General features: G+C 33.2%; 1 protein-coding gene across 4 annotated transcripts in view; it reads right to left on the reverse strand.

Annotated features, from left to right (window-relative positions):
• LOC127712162 (mediator of RNA polymerase II transcription subunit 15-like) overlaps nt 1–17,219 on the reverse strand; it is a 151,505-nt gene extending 134,286 nt beyond the window's left edge. For 3 of the 4 annotated variants that reach the window (XM_052218452.1, XM_052218451.1, XM_052218450.1), the window contains exon 1: nt 17,154–17,219. In XM_052218452.1, coding sequence (XP_052074412.1) covers nt 17,154–17,212 — 59 coding nt within the window. In that variant the 5' untranslated portion in view covers nt 17,213–17,219. Of the gene's footprint in view, nt 1–16,891; nt 17,098–17,153 lie in introns of those variants that run through there. The other variant, XM_052218453.1, reaches the window with a different exon arrangement.
• Between the last annotated feature and the right edge of the window lie 604 nt (nt 17,220–17,823).

The raw sequence follows: 17,823 nt of genomic DNA on the forward strand, positions 1-17,823 counted from the left end.
TAACACTGGAATGGGAGGGGTGATGTCTTAATCATCTGCGTTTGTATCTTTATCAATTTTTTTTCAAACAGATATGTTTTTCGTTTACTTTTTCTTTGGTTGTTTGTTTATTTCTTTGTGTAAGAACAATATGACGCTTTCACCTGAATGTTTTTCATTCATAATATGCATAGAATGCATAGAGAGTGAAATGTAGTAAAATTTAAACATATTAGAACACAAGTAATATATTTCCAATGGTTTTTACATCTTTTCAAATTATAATAATGTCATTGTTATAAAGAAGGTGATAAGTTCTGCAATGCTATTTTAGATTTCACTATGATGCCTTTAAGATAATAGAATCAACAAATTTTACCAAACACGTTATTAAGCACTTTACCGTTTAATACTGTATAATTTGTTATTGTTTTAGGCCGCAATTAAAAATATCTTTGTTTCCCCTTACCCTACCCACCATTTTGGAAGTGGGTAGGTAGGTAGGTTTTTTTTTTTTTTTTTTTTTAGAGAAAATCCCTTCAATATATCTATGATCTAACATACAGGAAAACACAGAAAAACAACAAATTGAACTTTATTGATACTAAAAGTTAAAACAACATACTGTATTACGTATTATGCATGACTAGAAGACCTTACAATTTCAGACTAGAAAATGTTTGTAAATATCAATGTCTTTGTGACTTAGAGTAGACCACATATAAATTGAGACACGGTTATCTTTCTTATAGTTTTATTAATTCAGTTGAAAATATAAAACCCCAACGAGACTGCTACCTAGTAACATTCGATGCAAAAAATATGTACACTTGTTTTTCATTTAAGGAAATACTAGAAGCCACAAACCGTGATCCAAGCGAGTATGACTACGCCTATTAAGGCTTATTCTAGAAAACTATGAATTTATTTTTAACAATAAACTTTACCATGAAACCTTGGGCGTGCCTATGTGCGGATCAGCATTCGCTGAGTTAGCAGACCTTACAATGTTTGTTAATTCTTGAACACATTTTACAACGCTTTCAACACAGAGAAACAAAATGATAATGATAGTTGAAGTTCACCTACGAATTATCCTGTAATGAAATAATATTCTTAGACACTGTCATAATTATACAAAGGAGAAAGATTCTTTAACGAAGGCATAGTATGATACAAGACATTAAAACCAATATCAAACCAACTGAAACATATCAATATCTGCACAGACACTGCTCACACCCAAAAAGTGTTTTCATTGAAAGGATTTATCAAGGGTGAAGTATTGAGGTATCTCAGAAACACAAGCAGCAAAACTGATCTTAAAAAAACAGTAAGAAGCTCAAACGAGGATATCAAATATCTGAAATCAACGATTTTTTTTATCAAACACAAAATACAGAAAGGGAAACCTTGCTAACACATGCCCAGCGAAACGGGAGCAACCGCTAGTAATGTTAACAAAATTCAACCCATCTATACAGAAACTAAAAATATAATAATGAAACACTGGCATCTTATTTCACAAAACCCTGAATGTGTGACCATATTTAATCATCAGCCCATTATAGCTTATAAAAGACATAAGAACTTACAAGAACTTTTATCAAAGCATAAGCTGGTATAGTCATCTCGACTTTTCACAACACAATATGATGCTGAGCTCGAAAAAAATCAACTACTATTTTATCCAAAGACAACTAGTGTATGGTCCAATATCACATACGAAATGAAACAAAATAGCATAAATAGCACGCCAATATACAACTTATTGAGTCGCCCACTGATAAAGGCGAACGCAGGGATTTACCACAAACACGACAGAAACACAGGGCCTAACATTTAAGCTCAAGGGTGAGCTCGGATGCGCAATCGTAACTACTCGGCCATTCTCGCTACGCATTTTGTTATTGGAGGCGTAGCTAGAATGGAATAGTAGTTAAGATTGCTTGGATGCATTTATTTAAAACATTATTCCATTCCAATTTCAGTATCCTTGCATACGTTGTTTACCCTTTGCTGCAAACACACGGGCGACAATGATTTCGCGGAATGTTGAAAATACTGACCATTCAAGGAAACGAAATTAAATAAAATGCTCTGCAGGGCGCAACTTGATACGACCGCAGAGGTCGAACCCTGAACAGTTGGGGCAAGTATGGACACAACATTCAAGCTTGATACAGTTCTGAATTTGGATTGTGATTAAATATTTGACACAGCATAGGTTTCTGACAGAATGAATGTGGTCTAAGAACTTAAAAATTCTAAATTGGACATTCACCTATTATGGTCCAATATCCAAAATCTAAATACATGGTTAGATTCAGCATATCAAAGAACCCCAAGAATTCAATTTTTGATGAAATCAAACAAAGTTTAATTTTGGACCCTTTTGACCTCAATGTGGACAAAGTTGATAATGGGGCCCAAAAATCAAAAATCTAAATACATGGTTAGATTCAGCATATCAAAGAACCCCATATATTCAATTTTTGTTGAAATCAAACAAAGTTTAATTTTGGACCCCGATTTGGACCAACTTAAAAACTGGGCCCATAATCAAAAATCTAAATACATGTTTAGATTCAGCATATCAAAGAACCCTAAGAATTCAATTTTTGTTAAAATCAAACTAAGTTTAATTTTGGACCCTTTGGACCTTAATGTAGACCAATTTGAAAACAGAACCAAAAATTAAGAATCTAAATACACAGTTAGATTCGGCATATATATCAAAGAACCCCAATAATTCAATTTTTGATGAAATCAAACAAAGTTTAATTTTGGACCCTTTGGACCTCAATGTGGACCAATTTAAAAACGGGGCCCAAAATCCAAAAACTTTATACACGGTTAGAATCAGCATATTTAAGAACCCCAAGAATTCAAGAATAAAACCCCATTGAAATTGGTCATGAAATAAGCAACTTATACGAAGTATCTTCTTTTGCACAATACTGTGCAATTGAATATTTCTTGCAATTGCGCAATACTGCACAATTCACAATTTCTTGCTATTGCGCAATATTGTGCTATTGGATATTTCTTGCTATTGCACAATACTGTGCAATTGAAGATTTCTTGCTATTGCGCAATACTGTGCAATTGAAGATTTCTTGCTATTGTGCAATACTGTGCAATTGAAAATTTCTTGCTATTGCACAATACTTATTATATAATAATTTACACATCCTGTTTGGTGTGTATCTCCTACCATATCATTATTATTTGCTTTTAAATATAAAACAGAGAAATAACCAACTTAAAATGGAAAATTTTAAAAGAAAAAAACTAGAGGCTCTAAAGAGCCTGTGTCGCTCACCTTGGTCTATGTGAATATTAAACAAAGGACGCAGATGGATTCATGACAAAATTGTGTTTTGGTGATGGTGATGTGTTTGTACATCTTAATTTACTGAACATTTTTCCTGCTTACAATTATCTCTATCTATAATTAACTTGGCCCAGTAGTTTCAGAGGAGAAGATTTTTGTAAAAGATTTACGAAAAAATGGTTAAAATTGACTATAAAGGGCAATAACTCCTAAAGGGGTCAACTGACAATTTCGGTCATGTTGACTTATTTGTTGATCTTACTTTGCCGACATTTATCGTTTTTTACAGTTTATCTCTATCTATAATAATATTCAAGATAATAACCAAAAACAGCAAAATTACCTTAAAATTACCAATTCAGGGGCAGCAACCCAACAACGGGTTGTCCGATTCATCTGAAAATTTCAGGGCAGATAGATCTTGACCTGATAAACAATTTTACTTCATGTCAGATTTGCTTTAAATGCTTTGGTTTTTGAGTTATAAGCCAAAAACTGAATTTTACCCCTATGTTCTATTTTTAGCCGTGGCGGCCATCTTGGTTGGTTGACCAGGTCACGCCACACATTTTTAAAACTAAATAACCAAATGATGATTGTGGCCAAGTTTGGTTTAATTTGGCCCAGTTGTTTCTGAGGAGAAGATTTTTGTAAAAGATTACTAAGATTTACGAAAAATGGTTAAAAATTGACTATAAAGGGCAATTACTCCTAAAGGGGTCAACTGACCATTTCGGTTATATTGACTTATTTGTAAATCTTACTTTGCTGAACATTATTGCTGTTTACAGTTTATCTCTATCTATAATAATATTCAAGATAATAACCAAAAACAGCAAAATTTCCTTAAAATTACCAATTCAGGGGCAGCAACCCAATAACGGGTTGTCCGATTCATCTGAAAATTTCAGGGCAGATAGATCTTGACCTGATGAACAATTTTACCCCTTGTCAGATTTGCTTTAAATGCTTTGGTTTTTGAGTTAAAAGCCAAAAACTGAATTTTACCCCTATGTTCTATTTTTAGCCGTGGCGGCCATCTTGGTTGGTTGACCAGGTCACGCCACACATTTTTAAAACTAGATAACCAAATGATGATTGTTGCCAAGTTTGGTTTAATTTGGCCACGTAGTTTCAGAGGAGAAGATTTTTGTAAAAGATTACTAAGATTTACGAAAAATTGTTAAAAATTGACTATAAAGGGCAATAACTCCTAAAGGGGTCAACTGACCATTTCAGTCATGTTGACTTATTTGTTAATCTTACTTTGCTGAACATTATTGCTGTTTACAGTTTATCTCTATCTATAATAATATTCAAGATAATAACCAAAAACAGCAAAATTTCCTTAAAATTACCAATTCAGGGGCAGCAACCCAACAACAGGTTGTTCGATTCATCTGAAAATTTTAGGGCAGATAGATCTTGACCTGATAAACAATTTTACTTCATGTCAGATTTGCTCTAAATGCTTTGGTTTTTGAGTTATAAGCCAAAAACTGCATTTTACCCCTATGTTTTATTTTTAGCTGTGGCGGCCATCTTGGTTGGTTGGCCGGGTCACGCCACACATTTTTTAAACTAGATACCCCAATGATGATTGTGGCCAAGTTTGGTTTAATTTGGCCCAGTTGTTTCAGAGGAGAAGATTTTTGTAAAAGATTACTAAGATTTACGAAAAATGGTTAAAAATTGACTATAAAGGGCAATTTCTCCTAAAGGGGTCAACTGACCATTTCGATTATATTGACTTATTTGTAAATCTTACTTTGCTGAACATTATTGCTGTTTACAGTTTATCTCTATCTATAATAATATTCAAGATAATAACCAAAAACAGCAAAATTTCCTTAAAATTACCAATTCAGGGGCAGCAACCCAATAACGGGTTGTCCGATTCATCTGAAAATTTCAGGGCAGATAGATCTTGACCTGATGAACAATTTTACCCCATGTCAGATTTGCTTTAAATGCTTTGGTTTTTGAGTTATAAGCTAAAAACTGCATTTTACCCCTATGTTCTATTTTTAGCCGTGGCGGCCATCTTGGTTGGTTGACAGGGTCATGCCACACATTTTTAAAACTAGATACCCCAATGATGATTGTGGCCAAGTTTGGTTAAATTTGGCCCAGTAGTTTCAGAGGAGAAGATTTTTGTAAAAGTTTACGGACGACGGACGACGGACGACGGACGACGGACGACGGACGCAGGACGACGGACGACGGACGCAAAGTGATGAGAAAAGCTCACTTGACCTTTCAGGTCAGGTGAGCTAAAAAGGAAAAAAAGAAAAAAAAGAAATCCCCCCCCAAATTTTTTGAACCCCCTTATGATTCATCACCCCAAACTCAATCCCAGCCTTCCCTTTGTGGTACGGTACCTTGCAGTACAATTTCATAGAGATCCATACACTTGAACACAAGTTATTGTCTGGAAACTAAAAAAAATGTGTTTTTTGGCCCCTTTTTGGCCCCAAATTCCTAAACGTTTAATGCAATTACCCCAAAACTCAATTCCAGCTTTCCCTTTGTGATATGGAACCTTGTAGTACAATTTCAGAAAGATCCATACACTTACACACAAGTTATTATCATGAAACTAGAAAAATGCTTGTTTTTTGCCCCTTTTTTGGCCCCTAATTCCTAATATTTTGAGGCAATTACCCCCAAAATCAATCCCAGCATTCCCTGTGTGATATGGAACCTTGTGGTACAATTTCAGAGAGATCCATACACTTTAACACAAGTTATTGTCTGGAAACTAGAAAAATGCTTATTTTTGGCCCCTTTTTGGCCCCTTATTCCTAAACGTTTTGGGCAATTACCCCCAAACTCAATCCCAGCTTTCCCTTTGTGATATGGAGCCTTGTAGTACAATTTCAGAAAGATCCATACACTTACACACAAGTTATTGTCATGAAACTAGAAAAATGCTTGTTTTTTGCCCCTTTTTTGGCCCCTAATTCCTAATATTTTGAGGCAATTACCCCCAAAATCAATCCCAGCATTCCCTGTGTGATATGGAACCTTGTGGAACAATATCAGAGAGATCCATACACTAACACACAAGTTATGTCTGGAAGTTACAAAAATGCTTATTTTTGGCCCCTTTTTGGCCCCTAATTCCTTAACTGTTGGTACCATAACCCCCAAAATCAATCCCAACCTTCCTTTTGTGGTATTGAACCTTATGGTAAAATTTCATAGAGATCCATTCACTTAAACTAAAGTTAGAGTGCGAAAACCAATGTGTCTTCGGACGACGCCGGACGACGCCAGACGACGACGACGATGACGCCAACGTCATACCAATATACGACCGCAAAAATTTTTGCGGTCGTATAAAAACGAACTTTTGAGCGAAACGAAAAAAAAAAACAATGTGATTTTCGAAAAAAATTATTTCAGTCGGCGGATTTTTAGAGGGTCGGTCGGGTAAGGGGAGACAAACTTAATTTTAATTTTGGCCTTACTTGTACATGTTTTCACATCTATTTACTATATTATTAATGTTGGGTGTCAAATAAGGTCCTTATCGTACTTATCCTTCAAAGCTTACCATGCTGGATTGACATAATCTTTTGTGAGAGACCGTTCGTATGTAAAATGTCTTTTTGTTTTGCGATCATAGTATCTGTATGTTTATACTTGTTTTACAATTCTTGTAGAAAACATACAATCTAAATAAATCTTTTAACTGAATGCCAACAGTATTTCAGTCTTTGAAATTTATAATTTTCTTTTATTTCTCTTTCTCTCATATAGCATATATATAGTATAAATAGTTAATAAAACTCAAAACAACTATTAGAAGTTTGTTCTTGACCCTCCTCATTGTTTTAAGTAATATCTAAATTCATTTTTTCCTATAAGATATTTTTTTACATATATTCACAACTGTTCTATATATCATAGCTAGACTTGGGAGGATTAAAAACTTAACAACAACAAATTGCTTACAAATGAACTACAATTACCTGATGCAATAAAGTGCTGACAAGATCAAGCTGAAATCTAAAAGCGCTTGAAATACAGCAAAATTTGTGTTACTGTCAAGCGCTCAGACTATTTTTTAAAACCTGACTCTGATCAGGGCAAAATTTACGGTCGCCAGATTTTCAATATTCTAAAAGCCTAAATGGCGACCAGTTATGAATTTTTGGTCGCCAATCAGCTTTTTAAGTCGCCCAGGCGACCATTTCAGTAGACTAAATTGAGGGCTGTTAATTCCATATAGATTATTCAAGAGGCCTTTGCACCTCATGCGAGGTAAGCTAAGTGTTATTTTTGTAATGTTCGTATTTTTATGCCTACAGCATTTATACAGCATGCAGCTTTTGCTTGAAGTTTTGTTAGTTTGCTTATGTTAAAGTTTGCTATAACTGCTTATTTTCATTTTTCGTATATTAGACTTGTTTATATAATATGAGTCATTAAGTGCATATGGACTAAACTTTGTCATTATAATCATATTGTTGTAAATATATGCAGAACAGATTTATTTATATTTTTAATAGTAAATCATTTGCCTATCATATTAGGCCGCAATTAAAAATATCTTTGTTTCCCCTTACCCTACCCACCATTTTGGAAGTGGGTAGGTAGGTAGGCTTTTTTTTTTTTTTTAGACAAAATCCCTGAAATATATCTAACACACAGGAAAACACAGAAAAAAAACAAATTGAACTTTATTGATACTAAAACAACATACTGTATAATGTATTATCATGATTATGCATGACTAGAAGACCCTACAATTTCAGACTAGAAAATGTTTGTAAATATCAATGTCTTTGTGACTAAGAGTAGACCACATATAAATTGAGACACGGTTCTATATTTTTCTTATAGTTTTATTAATTCAATTGAAAATATAAAACCCCAACGAGACTGCTACCTAGAAACATTCGATGCAAAAAATATGTACACTTGTTTTTCATTTAAGGAAATACTAGAAGCCACAAACCGTGATCCAAGCGAGTATGACTACGCCTATTAAGGCTTATTCTAGAAAACTATGAATTTATTTTTAACAATAAACTTTACCATGAAACCTTGGGCGTGCCTATGTGCGGATCAGCATTCGCTGAGTTAGCAGGCCTTAAAATGTTTGTTAATTCTTGAACACATTTTACAACGCTTTCAACACAGAGAAACAAAATGATAATGATAGTTGAAGTTCACTTACTAATTTTCCTGTAATGAAATAATATTCTTAGACACTGTCATAATTATACAAAGGAGAAAGATTCTTTAACTTAGGCATAGTATGATACAAGACATTAAAACCAATATCAAACCAACTGAAACATATCAATATCTGCACAGACACTGCTCACACCCAAAAAGTGTTTTCATTGAAAGGATTTATCAAGGGTGAAGTATTGAGGTATCTCAGAAACACAAGCAGCAAAACTGATCTTAATAAAATGCTTCGCTGGGGCACAGCTTGATACGACCGCAGAGGTCGAACCCTGAACAGTTGGGGCAAATATGGACACAACATTCAAGCTTGATACAGCTCTGAATTTGGATTGTTATTAAATATTTGACACAGCATAGGTTTCTGACACAGAAAGAATGTGGTCTAAGAACTTGAATTTTTTTAATTTACCTATTATGGTCCAATGTCCAAAATCAAAATACATGGTTAGATTCAGCATATCAAAGAACCCTATATATTCAATTTTTGTTAAAATCAAACAAAGTTTAATTTTGGACCCCAACTTGGACAAACTTGAAAACTGGGCCCATAATCAAAAATCTAAACACATGTTTAGATTCAGCATATCAAAGAACCCCAAGAATTCAATTTTTGCTAAAATCTAACTAAGTTTAATTTTGGACCCTTTGGACCTTAATGTAGACCAATTTAAAAAACGGGACTTAAAATTAAAAATCTAAATACACCATTAGATTTGGAATATCAAAGAACCCCAATAATTCAATTTTAGATGAAATCAAACAAAGTTTAATTTTGGACCCTTTTGACCTCAATATGAACCAATTTGATAGCGGGGCCCACAAATAAAAAATCTAAATTCATGGTTAGATTCAGCATATCAAAGAACCCCATATATTCAATTTTTGTTGAAATCAAAAAAAGTTTTATTTTGGACCCCAACTTGGACCAACTTGAAAACTTGGCCCATAATCAAAAATCTAAACGCATGTTTAGATTCAGCATATCAAAGAACCCCAAGAATACAATTTTTGTTAAAATCAAACTAAGTTTAATTTTGGAACCTTTGGACCTCAATGAAGACCAATTTAAAAAACGGGACCCAAATTAAAAATCTAAAAACACGGTTAGATTTGGCATATCAAAGAACCCCAATAATTCAATTTTTGATGAAATCAAACAAAGTTTAATTTTGGACCCTTTTGGTGTAATACCACCAAATCATAGTACGTCACATCCGGTTGCATACGAAAATAGGTCGAAAAAAAATATTCCCTTGAATTTGACAGTTGTAGGTAATTGATCCTACATTTCATTGCATTAAAACATTTCTGGGTCATAAAAATATATCTTGGGTATTTCACAGCACCATTATTTTTTTATTTGGGGTTTCTATAGAATATTTTGGAAACTTGAGGTTACATGGTTACTAAAGCTTGTACACAGGTTAAAAAAGGGGGAAAATTTGATTGGTTAACTTCCAGTGATGGTTATTTTCTTATATGCAATGAAATGTTATGTGAATTTTTTTCTATAGTACTGGACAGGATCAAACTTTACTCATGCCAAGTATTTCTTTATTTGAAACAAAGATAAATTCTGCACAATTTTTTGAAAAGTGCAAATTTAACAAAGACTAATAGGGGAAAATCAATGGTGGTATTACACCTAATATGGGAAGCTGTACATGCACCTTTGAGCTTGTGAGTACTCTCATGTGTTAAAATTTCTTGCTATTTAAGTGAAATATTACTAATAATGAAATATTCTGAGTGGATTGAGTCTTCAAAACACATTTTATGAGAAAATTTCCTTGAAATAGGACTTTACCATGAATATTAGTTGACAGAATAAGCCATACTTAGAGTTTTGGGGAGCTTTTTCTCCTTTTTTCTTATATTCTGCTATACTAGAAAATTTTTCCTAAGAAATACTTTAATAAATATATAGTTTTAAGTAAATGAAATTATTTTTAAAGCAGTAACAACAAATTATTCACCAAAAGAGAAGCTTTTTATGTCCCTCTCTGGAATGCGGCGTAAATTAAGTTTTACGTAAGGACTTATTGAAACCTCCTTGGAGACAGTAAACTTTTATACGGATAGTTCATGCAGCTTGAATACTTCAATTAATCATTTATTATAACATTTCTATCATAAATGAGTGAAAGTTACCCCCAAATTTTTATTTATTGGCCTATAAAGTAGAAATTTTGAGGAAATGAGAGGTATAAATGGACCAAAAGAGACCTTATAAGGAAGACAAAGAGGTTCATTAGTAGTATTTATCATCCTAAAGTCATCTTTTGTGTCATATTCAACTGTTTGTAGGCAGATTAGATAAATATTTGATCATTTATTGGTCCACACTATATTCTATCATGATGCGGCTTGGTTTGGATTTTTCGAAGAAATTTAGCTCGAATCGCTGTAGATGTCGTCTTACATTATACTAGATTTTTCTCAAACTATTGAACTGATTATGACAAAACTTGACAGGAATGCTTGAAATAACCAGTATTACAAAGGAAAAAAGTCACATTCAGTTTATTTAACAATAAAATGCTCCGCAGGGCGCAGCTTGATACGACCGCAGAGGTCGAACCCTGAACAGTTGGGGCAAGTATGGACACAACATTCAAGCTTGATACAGCTTTGCATTTGGATTGTGATTAAATATTTGACACAGCATAGGTTTCTGACACAGAATGAATGTGGTCTAAGAACTTAAAAATTTTAAATTGAACATTCACCTATTATGGTCCAATATCCAAAATCTAAATACATGGTTAGATTCAGCATATCAAAGAACCCCAAGAATTCAATTTTTGATGAAATCAAACAAAGTTTAATATTGGACCCTTTTGACCTCAATGTGGACAAAGTTGATAACGGGGCCCAAAAATCAAAAATCTAAATACATGGTTAGATTCAGCATATCAAAGAACCCCATATATTCAATTTTTGTTGAAATCAAACAAAGTTTAAATACTGGACCCCGATTTGGACCAACTTGAAAACTGGGCCCATTATCAAAAATCTAAATACATGTTTAGATTCAGCATATCAAAGAACCCCAAGAATTCAATTTTTGTTAAAATCAAACTAAGTTTAATTTTGGACCCTTTGGACCTTAATGTAGACCAATTTGAAAACGGAACCAAAAATTAAGAATCTAAATACACGGTTAGATTCGGCATATCAAAGAACCCCAATAATTTAATTTTTGATGAAATCAAACAAAGTTTAATTTTGGACCCTTTGGACCTCAATGTGGACCAATTTAAAAACGGCGCCCAAAATCCAAAAACTTAATACACGGTTAGATTCAGCATATTAAAGAACCCCAAGAATTCAAGAATAAAACCCCAGTGAAATTGGTCAAGAAATAAGCAATTTATACGAAGTATCTTCTTTTGCACAATACTGTGCAATTGAATATTTCCTGCTATTGCGCAATACTGTACAATTGACAATTTCTTGCTATTGCGCAATATTGTGCTATTGGATATTTCTTGCTATTGCGCAATACTGTGCAATTGAAGATTTCTTGCTATTGCGCAATAGTGTGCAATTGAAGATTTCTTGCTATTGTGCAATACTGTGCAATTGAAAATTTCTTGCTATTGCACAATACTTTTTATATAAAAATTTACACATCCTGTTTGGTGTGTATCTCCTACCATATCATTATTATTTGCTTTTAAATATAAATCAGAAATAACCAACTTAAAATGGAAAATTTTAAAAGAAAAAAAAAAGGAAAAAAAGAAAAAAAAGAAATCCCCCCCCAAATTTTTTGAACCCCCTTATGATTCATCACCCCAAACTCAATCCCAGCCTTCCCTTTGTGGTACGGTACCTTGCAGTACAATTTCATAGAGATCCATACACTTGAACACAAGTTATTGTCTGGAAACTAAAAAAAATGTGTTTTTTGGCCCCTTTTTGGCCCCAAATTCCTAAACGTTTAATGCAATTACCCCAAAACTCAATTCCAGCTTTCCCTTTGTGATATGGAACCTTGTAGTACAATTTCAGAAAGATCCATACACTTACACACAAGTTATTATCATGAAACTAGAAAAATGCTTGTTTTTTGCCCCTTTTTTGGCCCCTAATTCCTAATATTTTGAGGCAATTACCCCCAAAATCAATCCCAGCATTCCCTGTGTGATATGGAACCTTGTGGTACAATTTCAGAGAGATCCATACACTTTAACACAAGTTATTGTCTGGAAACTAGAAAAATGCTTATTTTTGGCCCCTTTTTGGCCCCTTATTCCTAAACGTTTTGGGCAATTACCCCCATACTCAATTCCAGCTTTCCCTTTGTGATATGGAACCTTGTAGTACAATTTCAGAAAGATCCATACACTTACACACAAGTTATTATCATGAAACTAGAAAAATGCTTGTTTTTTGCCCCTTTTTTGGCCCCTAATTCCTAAAATTTTGAGGCAATTACCCCCAAAATCAATCCCAGCATTCCTTTTTTGATATGGAACCTTGTGGTACAATGTCAGAGAGATCCATACACTAACACACAAGTTATGTCTGGAAGTTACAAAAATGCTTATTTTTGGCCCCTTTTGGCCCCTAATTCCTTTACTGTTGGTACCATAACCCCCAAAATCAATCCCAACCTTCCTTTTGTGGTATTGAACCTTATGGTAAAATTTCATAGAGATCAATTCACTTAAACTAAAGTTAGAGTGCGAAAACCACTGTCTTCGGACGACGCCGGACGACGACGACGCCAACGTCATACCAATATACGACCGCAAAAATTTTTTTGCGGTCGTATAAAAAAGTCTTCTTTAGGTGTAATACCACCAAATCATAGTACGTCACATCCGGTTGCATACGAAAATAGGTCGAAAAAAAATATTCCCTTGAATTTGACAGTTGTAGGTAATTGATCCTACATTTCATTGCAGTAAAACATTTCTGGGTCATAAAAATATATCTTGGGTATTTCACAGCACCATTATTTTTTTATTTGGGGTTTCTATAGAATATTTTGGAAACTTGAGGTTACATGGTTACTAAAGCTTGTACACAGGTTAAAAAAGGGGGAAAATTTGATTGGTTAACTTCCAGTGATGGTTATTTTCTTATATGCAATGAAATGTTATGTGAATTTTTTTCTATAGTACTGGACAGGATCAAACTTTACTCATGCCAAGTATTTCTTTATTTGAAACAAAGATAAATTCTGCACAATTTTTTGAAAAGTGCAAATTTAACAAAGACTAATAGGGGAAAATCAATGGTGGTATTACACCTTTTGACCTCAATATGAACCAATTTGATAGCAGTGCCCACAAATAAAAAATCTAAATACATGTTTAGATTCAGCATATCAAAGAACCTCATATATTCAATTTTTGTTGAAATCAAACAAAGTTTAATTTTGGACCCCAATTTGAACCAACTTGAAAACTGGGCCCATAATCAAAAATCTAAATACATGTTTAGATTCAGCATATCAAAGAACCCCATATATTCAATTTTTGTTGAAATCAAACAGAGTTTAAATAATGGACCCTATCTTGGACCAACTTGAAAACTGGGCCCATAATCAAAAATCTAAACACATGTTTAGATTCAGCATATCAAAGAACCCCAAGAATTCAATTTTTGTTAAAATCAAACTAAGTTTAATTTTGGACCCTTTGGACCTTAATGTAGAGCAATTTAAAAAACAGGACCCAAAATTAAAAATCTAAATACACGGTTAGATTTGGAATATCAAAGAACCCCAATAATTCAATTTTAGATGAAATCAAACAAAGTTTAATTTTGGACCCTTTTGACCTCAATATGAACCAATTTGATAACGGGGTCCACAAATAAAAAATCTAAGTACATGGTTAGATTCAGCATATCAAAGAACCCCATATATTCAATTTTTGTTGAAATCAAACAAAGTTTAATTTTGGACCCCAATTTGGACCAACTTGAAAACTGGGCCAAAAATCAAAAATCTAAATACATGTTTAGATTCAGCATATCAAAGAACCTCATTCAATTTTTGCTAAAATCAAACAAAGTTAAATTTTGGACCCTTTGGACCTTAATGTAGACCAATTTGAAAACTGGACCCAAAATTAAAAATCTAAATACACTGTTAGATTCGGCATAACAAATAAATAAATGTGATCAAAGATTTTACAAATCTAATGTGCCATACTGTGCAATTAAAGATTACTTCTTGAAATTTTTCAATATTTGAAATTTGAAAAAAAAATAATATTTGAAGAATAATTCTTTTTAATTTCTGAAATCTGAAATGAGAAAAAATTGACCCCCCACAATTTCTTTTTATCCCCCCCCCCCCCTCTTTTTTCCCCCAAAAAATTCTTTCCCTCAAGATATGGTCATAATCTCAATTCAAATTTCCAATGGAGTTGGCAACCATAATTACCCATTTAAATTTACCATAGTGCTAACTTAATCTATTTTATAATAGAATTTAAAATATAGTGTCAAATCTTTCATATGGATTTTTTTGTAAAAAAAAAAGATGCAACATTTGCAGATATTTTTACTGGTCTTCCTTTATAAATATGCATTTCTTTAACCATCATTTAAAAGCAGTGTAAGGGAAGAAACAAAAAAGTTGTATTTGGATTACCTCCCTTACACTGTTTTAAATTATCTTTATTGTTCATTAACCATTACTTTATACATAATTTAAAAGCAGTGTAAGGGAGATAATTTCAATGATGTATTTGATTTATCTCCCTAACATTGCTTTAAATTATGTTTTGTACTAAAGTATTTGTCCATTAACCAGGACAACCTTGTTTTTCCCCCTTTTTTGCCCCTAATTCCTTAAACCCATAAAACGGTTTGAGCCATAACCCCCCAAAGCAAATCCTAACCATCCCTTTGTGGTATGGAAACTTGTAGTATAATTTCAGAGAGATCCATACACCGTTCCACAGTTATTGTCTGGAAACTAGAAAATGCTTATTTTTGGCCCCTTTTTGGCCCCTTATTCCTTAACTGTTAGTACCATAACCCCCAAAATCAATCCCAACCTTCCTTTTTGTGGTATTTAACCTTATGGTCAAATTTCTAAAAGATCCATTCACTTAAACTAAAGTTAGAGTGCGAAAACCAATGTGTCTTCGGACGACGACGCCAGACGACGACAACGACGACGACAACGTCATACCAATATACGACCACAAAATTTTTTTGCGGTCGTATAAAAAAACAGTAAGAAGCTCAAACGAGGATATCAAATATCTGAAATCAACGATTTTTTTTATCAAACACAAAATACAGAAAGGGAAAACTTGCTAACACATTGCCCAGCGAAACGGGAGCAACCACTAGTAGTGTTAACAAAATTCAACCCATCTATACAGAAACTAAAAATATAATAATGAAACACTGGCATCTTATTTCACAAAACCCTGAACATGTGACCATATTTAATCATCAGCCCATTATAGCTTATAAAAGACATAAGAACTTACAAGAACTTTTATCAAAGCATTAGCTGGAATAGTCATCTCGACTTTTCACAACACAATATGATACTGAGCTCGAAAAAAATCAACTACTATTTTATCCAAAGACAACTAGTGTATGGTCCAATATCACATACGAAATGAAACAAAATAGCATAAATAGCACGCCAATATACAACTTATTGAGTCGCCCACTGATAAAGACGAACTCAGGGATTTACCACAAACACGGCAGAATTTCAGAAACACCGGGCCTAACATTTTAGCTCAAGGGTGAGCTCAGATGTGCAATTGTAACTTCTCTGCCATTCTCGATACGCATTTTGTTATTGGAGGCGTAGCTAGAATGGAAGAGTAGTTAAGATTGCTCGGATGCATTTATTAAAAACATTATTCCATTCCAATTTCAGTATCCTTGCATACGTAGTTTACCCTTTGCTGCAAACACACGGGCGACAATGATTTCGCGGAATGTTGAAAATACGGACCATTCAAGGAAACGAATTTAAAAAACGAACTTTTGAGCGAAAACTAAAAAAAAAAACAACAACGTGATTTTCGAAAAAATTATTTCAGTCGGCGGATTTTTAGTGGGTCGGTCGGGTAAGGGGAAACAAACTTAATCTTAATTTTGGCCTTACATGGATAGAAACCTATGTCCTAGATTATTAATTTAATAAATGGTCAGAATCTTATTCTTTGGAATAAAAAAAAAAAAAATTAGAATAAAAAAAAAAAAGAATCTTATTATTGTATTTATTTTGTAGGGTATTGATTTATAGTTATTGTTTATCACCCTGAATTTTGTCCGGAAATAAAACGAATCCACCTCAGAAGTATTGTTGTTGTGTATATTAGCATAGAAAGTGCTATTACATTAATACATAATTCATGATTCAGAACCTACCCTTTGAGTGTTTACAAGGCTCTCAACACAGGATGCAGCGAAGGGTTTTGCTAGGACAATATATCAAATATACTGTTATAAATCTAGACTTCCTGAAAACATGTCATAATCATAAATTGTGTTATGCGATGTTTTCATCTTATCCAGAAAAGGAGCTAAAATCGACATGCCGGAGTTCCATGATCCAAAGATGGTTTCCTTGTGAGTTTAATACTTAAGTATCATTAAAATTGTACTGTTTATGTGATTCTATAATTCTTACATCTGCTGTATGACTTTTCGGCGGAAAGTTTCGCTTCTCCAATCGTTTTGGTCTGCCATTTTTTTATTAAATGAAGATTGCAAAAAGGGGAGCTAATTCAAACAAACAAGAGGTATACAATTTCCTTACAAGATGTTTTTTAAAACCTCTGAAATAACCTCCTGTTTGGCGCATCTGGGACATAAATATATTGTAGTTAGTATAATAGTCCCAGGACGCATTTATTAATAAATGTACAAGTAGTAATATTCCCTTTTAAGTAATAAGTATTTCTAATATAATAATATTTTATTTGCAATTTACACCCATATGGGTCAAGCAAAAAAACAACACAAAACATAACACTAAATTTACAAAAGTTTAAATATCAAACAAAAACATAGTTATGTTAATGCAACTTTTGATGGACATGGACCTCATTTTCGCAACTCTAAACATTACCTCATAAAGTCACCAACTGCTGTCGAAAGTTCAGATTCAGGATCTAAACTTGAGTTGTTTTAGCATTGAACAGTGGTTGAGAATTTATAAAACCAGGTTGTTTATTATCGATTTTTAATAATAACTAATCTCTTAAAAATGAGTTTAGTTTACAATCTAGAAAAATATGATATTTATCATCAAGTTTATTACAAAATTTACACATCCTTTGGTTTCTGGGTATTTTTCT

This window comes from Mytilus californianus, unplaced genomic scaffold, assembly GCF_021869535.1.
Source record: "Mytilus californianus isolate M0D057914Y unplaced genomic scaffold, xbMytCali1.0.p SCAF_8, whole genome shotgun sequence".
NCBI classification, from domain to species: domain Eukaryota; kingdom Metazoa; phylum Mollusca; class Bivalvia; order Mytilida; family Mytilidae; genus Mytilus; species Mytilus californianus.